Source organism: Amblyomma mixtum, chromosome 3, assembly GCF_055824585.1.
Source record: "Amblyomma mixtum isolate Tamu chromosome 3, ASM5582458v1, whole genome shotgun sequence".
NCBI lineage: Eukaryota > Metazoa > Arthropoda > Arachnida > Ixodida > Ixodidae > Amblyomma > Amblyomma mixtum.
The window spans coordinates 237622703-237634845 of record NC_143014.1 but is presented as its reverse complement, the minus strand read 5'-3'; the positions used below and the strand labels follow the sequence as shown (position 1 = coordinate 237634845).

Below are 12143 nucleotides of genomic sequence, written 5' to 3'. Positions count from 1 at the left end.
TAGTAAAGGGGCCAGCGTTGTCCTTCGCCTGTGAGGCGGCGTCGTTGAAATTGTGGCTGAAAATTTCAGAGACAAAATTGGCAACGGAAAAATTGCAGTACTAGAGAGTGGTCAGGCAAGCGGAGGCCGGCATAGAACAAGAAATGGTGCGTCCGGAGAAATAAAAGAACGGTGACGGGTGTCTACCAGGAGGCCACACGCTGACCGAAAAGACGTTGTGTAGTGCAACTGTACACAGCTTGGAACAAATATTCTGTAATCCGCAATTTTAGACTAGTCCAGCTAAACCTTGAAGAGTGAGAAAGAGATGGAGAGAAAATAAAATGAGTCTGCTACCTGACTGCTATCTGAGCCTGCTGACTGTTACCTGATGTAGCGTTTGGTGCTTGGACAACAAGAACGATGGCGGCTGCTGAGTAGAAGAGGAACGCTGAGAACATATAACGAAAAATTTGACGGCTGCCTCCATTAGAGGAGAGTAGTGCCATGAACTTCTAGGCAGAGAATCAGCGCTCAGAAGCTAGAAACAAAACCAAGACAAACACAGCAAAGCAAGAGAAGGATCACCTTCGCAAGCAGCGGCCAAGAAAGGAGAAGCGAAGAGCATCTCATGCACTGGCCTCTCTAGCGTGGCGTGCAGCCAGTCTTTCATGACGTCTTACACACTTGGCGCCGGAGGAAGATTTACCGGTGATCGAGCTTTCACCTGAAATTGACGTACGTTCGGTCGCCGTCCAGGGCAACGGCACGAAAAAGAAGCATAATAAAACGTGTGCATAAAGTTTTCTTACTTACATCAGTCGGTGTCTAAGCATGAGAACAAAACACAGCGTAGTATGCACTGATTACTGCTGCGGGGTAGTCCAGCTGTAGCCGGGACTAACGCAGAATTTTTTATTCTATTATAGGCCATCAATTTCTTTTGAAAAGGGCAGTGCATATCTCTAGACGGCGTTCGCTGCGGATCGACGTATCCTTTTGCGAAAATAGTCCCGGTATTAAGAATATTTTATTTCATGCGCTCATGACATCATCTGTGACATGTCTGTACGATCTGGTGACCGATATCAATTTTTGTTTTTAAATGCTGTTATCTAAGCAGTCTTTATGACTTGATTGGGTGCATTGGCTTAGCCGACAGCATATGCCATTGGTTGCACTTATGTCCACAAGTCCATGAAAATGGCAACCTGTGTCTTAAAAAGCCATTTAATCGTGACCAGTTTCTTTTTATGCTTTTTATACGTCTAGAAAACTGCCCAATTGTTTAATAGTGCCCATAAACCAGGAAGTTTACTTCAACATCGCATCAAAACAAAGATGTGGTACCGTGCACTGCTGGCGTGGTGATTTGCTTCTCGTGTTAGCACTCATTCCGTCACGCTCAGTGCTATCGAGCATATGGTGAGAAGTTTATGAGATCACGAATTAGGCACCCTTGTGTGCTACTGTATATACGCCAGGGCACTGTACTTCACACATATATTCAGTCGTGTTAGTCACCGCGATTCTGTACATCAGAGAAAGCATGAAGCTCACGTTAAAACTGCATTTTTTTCTCTGTGCTTCATAGATTAATCCGTTTACATACTCGCTCCTGTGCAGAGACGGAAATTTTTTGCTTTAGACTTATCATACTGCTTTCCACTACTATGTGGTCCTGCTAATTTATTTAATGATTGGCGAAGAACACGTGTCTTCCACAAGAACTGTTTGTCGTCATTTGCTACAACTGCAGAATATTATTGAGAAAAAATCTCTGCCTCTCCCGTAACCGAGAGTAGAGTAAGCATGAAATGTTTACGGGCATAACACATTGGTTGTAGATGGTACTAGTCAAAATCTTGGAATGGGTCTAGTGTTCAACACACCACACCACACTCTTCTTGTTGCGCCGAAGCGATCGCCTGAATTAGTGCGGGCTTAGGTAGGCAGCCGCGAACCGCGGCGGCCTTCTAGCTTTCGGGAGCGGCCGCATAATCATGGCGTTGTCGGCAGGGGCGAGCAGTCTTCTGCTGTGGCGTATCACTCGCACAGCGATCGCTTTCCGCAAGACGCTTCCTATCTCTCCTTTCATCAGGCTCTATTACTCGGCTTAAGCAGCTGTGACGGTGGCGGCAATGAAATGCAGGACGAGGCAGAAGCGTACGCGGACACGACGAGACGCAGGCCTGAGAAGAATGTATCTGCAGCGCGTTAGAATACTCCGCGAGCGTGTATACATCTGCCTGCCAAAGGGGGAAGCTTCATGAGCTGAAGGCCCAGCGGCCGGTCTTTTACATGCGTGAGTGTGGGACCGCAGCGCCATCCTTGGAGACGGCGCGGAAGCGCGGCCCTCTCTCTTAGAGAGTCTCCTTAAATCTCGTACGGTGCCAGGATGCTCCCGTTTCAGTGCCCGGATGAGTGGAATTCATCGCCCGGATGAGTGGAATTCAGTGCCCGGATGTTGGCTCTCGGTCTCGGCGTGACGTCACCACACTGCCGACAACGGGAGCTAAAAGCATTTCATGCTTAAAAAAGATCACTACGTTTCCTTTAAATAAGCAGTTTAGTATCTTAGTACCAATGACTTTCACAGGACCCACCACTGTGGCTTTGGAATTCAGCTGCTGATCCCAAGGTCACAGGTTCGAAAACGGGCAAGACGGCCGCATTTCGATGGAGGCGAAATTCAAAGACGTCCTTGTGCTGCGCGATGTCAACGCATGTTAAAGAACTCCAGGTGGTCTATATTTCTCCGGAGTCCTCCACGACGGCGACCCTCCGAGCCCATGCGTCATTTCGGGTTGTTAAGCCCCACATAATGCCATAGTTCTGAATGACATTCTCTACGCTGTGCGCTGTAACACATCGATTCACGCCTGCTAACGCGGCGATCGTCAGCGGTGAGGGCCCGCCAGGCCTTCCTGCGGTTCTTAAGAGTGTAGGGCCTGCACGACTGGCTGTGACTCTGCCGAAGCCTTTTCGCCTTCTGCTTTTTCTTACCTCTCCCTTTTCTCCTTCGCCTTTACATCCCCTCATCTCTTTCCCCACCTGCAGGCTAGCAATATGGTTTCATCTACCAGTTAACCTCCCCACCTTTCCTCCTGCTCTTCCTCCTCCTCCTCCTTCGCTGAAAGGCTTCGCTTTTCTTTTCTCTGCGGTTTCAGCTGTAAGTGTATGATCTGTGGAGAAAACCCTCTGCGTATTTTACCGCGCGGACTTCTCACACATGAGCACATCTAAGGAAGGAAAGGAGACGGGAGAGGGAAGGTCCGTCCCCAAGCGAGAAAATACTTTCGTTGCAAAACCGCAAAGGCTCCTCCTCTATACCAACAAAGAAGTTCAAACCTGCATTATGCAGATTGCACTGCTCAGTAAAAAAAATTCAGGGGGCACTTTGTTAACCTAAAGTGCGGTGAGGCAAAAGCCTATAGCGAGGTGTTGCTGCTTGTGTCACTGATGTGTGGTTAAGGTGTTAATTAAGTACACAACTGTTTGTGAATCTTAAATGCTGGAGACTTTGGAGGGCGTTTGGAAGGCATCCGACTGATTCGACGCCTTTCTGCAAACAGTCTCCAGCGTCCTAGACAAGGAGAACTACAAATGCGTTGGCAGGAAGTAGCGTAGCCATTAGCACGCTTGGCTGCGGAACGGAAGCAAGGTGGTTCGAATCCCGTCGTGCGCAAAGATTTTTTCTGTTCTGACTAGAAAAAGCGTGACACCTCTGCTGACAACCTTCTGTCGACAACGATGAGGCATTAAAGGCTTTCGCCTTAATAGTTCCGCATAAATCCGCCCATGAGCCCTCGGCAATAAAGGCTACGTGTCTTAGGCGTATCCTTTCCCCAACAAGGGACATTTCAGAAATGCTGTCTTTGGCCAGAGGCACGTAACCTTTTAAACTTTGTAGGCATGCAACCTTTCCGGTAGAGTCCCGCTAAATAAAACAAGCAACAATTTGAATGTCAAAAATATGTAAAATCTGAAGCTGCAAATTTAGTAGCACACGTAAGCACTTATACTCTAAGGCTTTGAACCCGCCGCGGTGGCTTAGTGCCTTTGGTGTTCGGCTGCTGATCTCCATGTCACGGATTCGATCCATCCGCGGCGAACGCATTCCGACGGATGCGAGTGGCGAAAGATGTCTGTGTGTAGTGCGAAATCAGGGAACGTTAAAGAATCCCAGATGGTCTAAATTCCAAGCCCTCCACTACGACGTCCCTCGTAACCCATTGATCTGGCTTCGGGCCACTAAACCCCGTGACTTTCATTTTTCTAAGGCATTGAATTGCAGTTTGATGGGGTTTCACTTGCAAGGAATACAAATTAAGAATACTTCAGCGCAAGCTACCAGGTGGTGTTCTGGGCTAACCAGGGGAGGGATATTTTCTGTTTGTTCGCACTGAAGCAGCAAACGTGGTGGAGTCCAGCTCAGTGTTACGCTTCATTGATCGGTTAGTTATGCTCGTAGCCCGCAGTTGTTGATCATGTCATTTTGCTTTCGTGAGGGTGCGAGTCTTAGTGTTCTAGCAGTAGGGCATCTACTCAGCCAAAGTGCCGTTGTCTGTTTTTCTCAAGCCTGCTTCTGGCAAGTGGCCCACCATTCACGGTGGGTAGGTGGCCACTTTCCCACCGATGTCCGGTTGTCGTCTGTCTGGTCCTTCCGCGATCTAGACAAGCTGGGTGCCGACCGACGGGCTGGCAGGTGGGCCACCTACGTCACACGACTGTGTGACGTCATAACAACGTGGCCATCGGACTGTGAGCAAACTGCCGACCGTGGTAGGTGGCAGTTTATTTAATTATTAGCCGTGAGAGGCTCCTCGGGAAGAGCATTCTGGGTTTCACAATCGCCACCGGTGGCAGCAGCTGCCATCCCAGGGCAGTGACGCGTCGCTTAGCCACAGCACCATTGCGCTAAAGGTGGCATGAGGACTCCCAGCGATCTATGAAGGTAGAGAATGACCAGTTTTACGGCAGCACAAGTCAAAACTGATGGATTATCACGCAAACTTTCTTCTAATGATACATCACCAAAGCTAGCCAGTTAAAATCTAGGGAGCACATAGAAAGTCAAAATAAACCATGGAAAACCAGGGCTATCCTTGCTAACAACGATAAAGTGTGATTAGCCCCAAGCTAAACCACCAGTGATTTTTTTTCTTCCGGCGTGTTCCACGACGAAGGCTCCTAAGCCAACATATGGAAAAACGTGAGCTGTAAAGCCTTCCTTACCGCCATGCTAGAGCAAAGGATTTCTGGTCAGGCCATTGTGGTTTAAACATTCACAAAAAATTCAGGGGGCACTTTGGCTCTCTAAAGTGCTCCAAGGCGAAAGCGTTTCCTGGCGCATTGGTTGTTTTTATTTACTTTTTTATTTTTAATAATTTTTTTCATTTTTTGTGTTTGCTCCTTTTCTTATTTTATTGTTTTTTATTTTTATTTTCATATCTTATTTTTAATTTGTTTTTACTTTTGTCTATTTTCTTATTTTTATTTTTTATTTTTCATTTTCTTGACTTTATTCCTTTTATTTTATTTATTAAACCCATGCATTCACTAGATGCCCCTTTATTCATGCTCGAACCTTGAGCCTTCGTGGCGGCGTGGTAGCGTCTCCGCTTCAAATTCCGAAGGCCCTGGTTCGATTCCCACCCTCGGCACAGTTTCTATTTAAGCAGTGACGCCGAAAGGCGGACAAATCTGCCGACACGGCTGTCGACACGGCTGTCGACACGGCTGCCGACGCGTCTGCTAACGACAGTATGAGGCATTAAAGGCTTTCGCCTTAATACTTGCCAACTGTCGCCAAGCAAGAAGAAAAAGCGACATTATTGAGTCAAATGAGGAAAAATTAAGACATAGAGCAAAATGTGACTTTCTCTCTTATTTGAACCGGCGATACGGCTGATGACAAGAAACATAACAGTTGTGTTGACCGTCAACGGCTACCAAGCCAATGAGTAGCCTGTTTGTAGTCTTCGGCAACGTGCAAAATTTCGTGATCAGCAAGAAGTACGCCGATTTGCCTCAGTGTCGGCAGATTTAGAGACGACGACAGAGGAGGAAAGCTGAACTCTTGTCTTCTCTGGAAGTCGTGACAATATCAAGAGCTACATACACAGAATCTTTTTTCAAGAATTTTATTGTTTATTCGCTGCCTGAATTCGTGCAATATAGCACCCCTGTGTGTCGAATATAAGTTAAATATGCCGCAATGCGCACACAAAGCGACCCATTGAAAGCTCATTAATACACCTCCAATCACGCTGGATGCGTGAATTAAGCGCGCTGCGCAGCACATGAGTCGCTTCTTACTTTCGTGGGCTAAAATAACGACTAATACCCTGCTGAAAAAAAGTTCTATGATGCAATAACCTCATAGATCATTCATCATAGAATATCATACAATCTGTAGGACATATACAATCTGTATGTTATATCATACAATTCGTATGATATATCATACAGATTGTATGATATGTCATACAGATTGTATTTCTATGATGAATGATCTATGAGGTTATTGCATCATAGAACTTTTTTTCAGCAGGGTACTGCTAAACCTGGGGAAGGTCACTCTACTTTTACAGGCCTACATGATATTTACAGAAACTGAGAGCGCCTAGCGCTAAAAAACAGAAAAAGGAAGAAACAGGACACATATACACACGATGATTCTAGGGAAAGGAGACTTCGGTCCCGTGTGTATGTGTTCTGTTTCATCCTTTGTATTTTCTTGCGTGCTAGGTGTTATGAATGCTTGCGGCCATTCCAACTAGTCCAAGTTTACACCCTAAATATTGGTAGGAAAGCGGCTACGCGTGGTCAGCGATACCTGCAGCGCCCCTCGTTATGTCCACTTCCGGTGCAGTTACGCGCATGGAAGCGCCAGCTGGACAGTGGTGACGAGCCACGAGTGCACCCATATTTTAATAAAGATCGCTGGAGAGAAAGGGGTGAAGAATGATTTTTCCTAATGTGGTCCCCGTATGGACGTGATTAACGAAGGACCAACTCAGTCATGGTTAGCAGGATTGAGGTTTCCTTATAGGAGCGGCTGCGGCAGCGCAGCGTGATAGCAGCCAGGGTTGCCTAAGGACTTCTGAGTGAGATTGCGTATATGCGTATTGCCTTCCGCAGATGAGTTATGACAGTGAAAATAGCCTTACGTGAGCATCACAGTCTTGCCGAGTTTTCCCGCAATATAGAGGAGTGGCTGCGTAACGTTATTACTGTTTTTTGTGATGCAGATTACTTGGCATCTACACGCCTCCGGATAATTAAACAACTGCGGAGGCATTAAGAACTCGCTACACACTGTGGCATGAAAGTTCATTCCATGAAATGCAGTTTCCTTTTAAATCGTGGCTTTTCAAAGTTAATTAAATCAGAGGAACAAAAAGAATCCTCAACTGCATATGTAAATGGAACTTCCTCTAAGTATAACTACGAATAATGTAAAAGTAGTAGTATAAAAACGTGGAGTATGCTCGTTGTTTATGTAATTTTACAGGCATTCTACGCACAATGGCTAACCACGTAACGACAAAATGAACAGGTTGGTTTTACTTACCGACGCAGGGTCTCCGTAATTTCGCATTTGACTGCGCCAGTAGTACTGCCTTACCCCCGCTGCGGCCATCAATGTGGCTGCAGAAATCAACAAAACTAGCGACACCTTCAGCATCGCGCAAGGATGGACTGCGAACTGGAAGCTACTGCGTTCATGCGCACTCGGAGAATGCTTAAATACGCTTAAAGGTCAGGAACTCTGCCATCTGAAATGCCGCATTCCACTTCTTAAAAGCTCATAGCGCCTTGGTTTATAACGTCTTTATTTCAGATATGCCGGGAATTTTGACTTTATATGTTCTGCACATTGAATGTTCTGATCGAATAACCTTCGGGCTTCAAAAAAACACATAGTGCGGAAAGAGCGCATATTTTTCACTCTTTCTGCACTCCTAAACATTCCGGAAAGATGGAGGACTGATAACGGATGGGGTAGCACACCCAGGCTACTTACAGTAGTGAGCATACAGATATGACCTTTTAAATTTTTCGCAGAAATTCAAAATGTCATGCATATATAAAAGACCTACCTGCTATTTCTGGATATATTAAGATTCAATAACGCCCTGTACCGTCTGGAGTTATTAGACGCGTAACTTTTGGCCTTCAGTTCGTTTTCCATTTTTCTCCTTTCAAGGGTGCTTCTGACTGCGTTGATTTTTTGTCTGCTCTAAATTATTATTAACTTGTCACTTTCAGGTGACATATTCCGCGGTTACATGTACTACTGCATATTTTTATAAGCATTGGGCGGAGTGTGAGGTGAACTTAACGCCATGAGGACTTCTCAAATAGCAGTTATCTGTGGCAGCAACTATGTGATGAAACACCAACTGATTTTACTGGATTTCAGAGTAGCGCAGCTTACGCCTTCAAAAGTTTTGAAGAGATATAGGCTCAGAGGAGGTTTCGTTTCTCGGTCTTCACAGGAGACATGTAGTTGAGAATAACATTGTTCGCGCGAGCCTAAAAACTCTATACTGACTGTTATCGACATTTCAGAAGATTTTACCTTGTTATCACGCCCTACAGATACTCTATGAATTGTGAAATTTCATATCCAATGTGCTGATCTAAACGACAGGAGCCCCGGCTCAAACCCCGCACATCTTTGAAAAGAATTAGGTTTCCAGGACAATGTATGTTAAGGAACATCCGGTGTGGATAGGTTGCGAAAGGAAAATAGTGATTTAACTAGATTAATCGAAGTTGTTGGCATGCGGAAATGATGGGATTCCGTTCTGTACATCGCCACGAACACAACTTATATGGACCTCGTTGTCACCTTACCAAGTTAAACTGCATAAGTGGGAACGCAATGGCACAGGGCTGATTTGGCGTTTGTGGAGTTGCGTTTGTGGAGTCAGTGTGTTGAGTGTGTTCAATGCGTTTCAAAAGATTTGCAACCTGAAGCACTTTTCTAGGCTCGTGAAAGATTGGATGAAGAAGATGGTGAACCTTATGGACTGGTCAAGCCATCCAACCAAGATTATTTTAATTGAATATATTTAGATAAGCGTCATGCGTCGCGTGAGTGAGATAAAAAGCCAGCAGCGCCTAGCATAAAGTCGAGAAGCTGTTGCAAGACAGGGGACCCTGGTATAGTCTACACGTTCACTAACAGCTTCCTAGATTCCATGCTTCGGCGGGATCAAGCAGCGATCACCGGAAAAGGCTTGCGTGCGAAGTATTGATGCATTAGGTTATTGTGAAAGTGCTGTCCTGAAATTGCTGCCTCATTTTGTAGTAAAAAGACATATAATCGCCGATACGCAGCGCACAATGCAGTTCAATAAATTTGCTCTAGGAACAAACTGTGGCCTAATATGATGATAAACATTGGTTGTTTTCGCGTAAAATGTCTGATATTGCCAACCCACCAGCCTCGTGCGCAAATTTCAGTCTGCCAAAAAAAGTTAAATTTGAAGAACTGAAATATCATATCTTTTCGTTCACTACTGTAGGTGTAGGAAAGAACGCGTTCACTTTTAGAAGTGCGTGCAGCCGTTTTTGCCCGCCAGAAATTTTTATTTGGTATTTTGGTTGGACGGTGTTTAATGTCATGCCATACGTCATGACAGAAACGCTCCCGCAGTGGCACACGCGAAATGCAAGCGATGCATGCTGCGTGCAGCTGGTGCGTAAATATTGACATTCTTTTTCTTGGTTACAAGAAAAGGAAAACGACGGTGCAGAAGAATAAACAATTTTTTAATGCCTTTAAAATACACAAAGAAGGAATCCCGAGTTCAGAACACTTCTTTATTGTTTAATTTAGGACAGATCATGACAACATGTGGCCCGTATGATCCCAAACAATGGCAGGGAGAAGTGCGTTCTTGCTAACATCATGCCTGGCTTTTCCGGATGGAGGATAGGAGCGTGCCCTTTGAAACGGCGTGGTGGGAGTAGCCGCCGTCATCGGCTTTTTTCTTTGCATTTCTTTAATGCTGTTATGCATTGATCTATAAATTCGCCATTTTTTTTAATCCTACACTTGCAACCTTATATAACCTGTCTGCATTTAAGCCGCACTTCTTCCAGTAGTTTTTTGCTAGCTTCCACCGCAGATTAAGTCACACGACCATTGTTATCTCTAAATCTCAGGGCCTCAGGGAGAATGATTTTGCCTGCATCGACATCCGGATGGACACCAGTGCGTTCCAGTATGAGATGTTCAATTGTTTCTATAAATTCACCACACACTGCATACGTGTTATCTTCTTGGTTATGTTTATTTTTGTAGCTGCGAGTTCTAAGACACCCTGACCTAGCTTGAAAGAGTAGTACACTGCCTCTTGAGTTATCATGATGATTCCTTCCTGATCTGCCTTTGCCAGTTTCAATATAGTTCTACACTCTGCCTCTTTTCCATTGAACTGGTCCAGTTTCTGCCTTCTGCATTTTTTGCCTGTCGTTTAAAGCTCTTTATTTTTCCGTCCTCGTGTCCTGCATTCTTACTGGTTACTTTCCTAGTCCTTTTCCGCCTTTGTGAATCAACGCTCTTTCTGTAACCTTAGCTGCCCATCTGTTTTCGTCCAAATTCCTCAGGCGTTATTCATACAACATTTCACTCTGAGCTTCCCATGTTTGCAATGATGCCTAGCCCATATCCCCCTGTACGGACTCGTTTGAGGTTTGGCAGTGGGCACCTAATTTTAATTCATTGCCATTAGTGCTAATCCGCTACCAACTGCCGCCATCTGGCGGAGGACAGTGGCGAACATCACGTAACTGAATGGGAATATTTTATTTGTGATCGTGAGAAAGCTAAGTGTGCGGTGAGATGGTGAGCTAAGGTGTTGATGCTGATGACCTAATTCTTCCTACGCGCTGCAGAATATGACTTATAAAATGCTTCTTGCGCCCGCGCCGAAAAATTCTGACGGCCATAATAAATCAGTGGGGTGTACCAAAGATTCAGAATTCCGGCGGCAATTTTCACCCTGCAACATGTGGTGGCAACCACACAAACTAGAAGCGTTTGTCAGACCGCCGAGGTTGTCTAGTGGTTTCAGCACCTGCCTCGTATGCGGGAAGTACATGGTTCGGTACCCAGTGCAGCCGGATACCCACCGGTGAAACAACGAATACAAGCTTTCCTCTGGCCTGGTTCTCGGCTTCTGTGGGGTGAAATGCTTGGGAAACATACCCAACAATTCTAGACAAAAGGATTTTTGAGCGGGAAGCCATTGATGAAAACATTTTTTTTTTCAAATAATGTAAGATTTCACTACAGCAATCAATATTCCCGCAGATAACTCGACGTCAGTCTTCAATTTCTTTTTCCTATTAATAATTTTGTTATTGTCAAAAGCGTTCTCCATTGGTTTTTTACGGCAGTCTTAACTGCTCAGTGCGATCGAAGGAAACACTTGAAAAGAAATATTTTGCTACATATCAGAGAAAGCACCATTACCTTCAATATTTATATAACAGTACTTCATAATTTTGTAATTTTCAAAAATTTTCTCCGAGAATGTTGGACATAGGTTCTTTAACCTCATCTTGAGTAGGCGAAATCACCCTGTGACTTTACGCTCTTCAGGCAAACTGTCCTTGCGCCAAAAATTCATCATCATCATCATAAAGCGGTTGTGCAGATTTTCCAGCTTGTTCGACATCCGTAGTAATATTCGAGATATTGCAAACATTCGAAGTAAAATGAGTTTATTTCCGGCATCTACATTCGCCCAATGGGCCATGGTGTATGCAACTTGTCTGGACTTTCGGCTTCTGGGAACATTCAAGACGATAAACGAACTTAGACGACTATTATATAAGAAGTAAAAAGAGGGCGCCACTAAAAAGATTAGCATTAGAGTAGCTTACATCTTCTTTTACCCGAGAAGCACTGGTTTGTGCAAGGAAATGGGAGAAATGGGCGCGATTAATGTGCGCTTACGACACGTGTGTGAGAAATTTTTTCCCCGGAAAACAGCTTCATAGTGTATCGTAACCGAAAAGTTCAGCGTTCATGGTCCCGTCAATGGAAGTTTTATCAAGCGGGTTGCGGAGAAGGCCCCCCGAGAATGCCACCATGTGATCCACGTGAGCCAGGTTTACATTGACCTTGTAGTTGACCC

The 12143-nt window shown here is 45.0% G+C and overlaps 1 protein-coding gene across 1 annotated transcript in view; it reads right to left on the bottom strand.

Annotated features, from left to right (window-relative positions):
• Positions 1-7681, bottom strand: part of LOC149354100 (uncharacterized) — a 35989-nt gene extending 28308 nt beyond the window's left edge. Inside the window, exon 1 of the mRNA XM_089575932.1 lies at positions 7559-7681. Within this exon, the coding sequence (XP_089432058.1) occupies positions 7559-7672 (114 nt within the window). The 5' untranslated portion in view covers positions 7673-7681. The remainder of the gene's footprint in view (positions 1-7558) is intronic.
• Positions 7682-12143: the final 4462 nt, after the last annotated feature.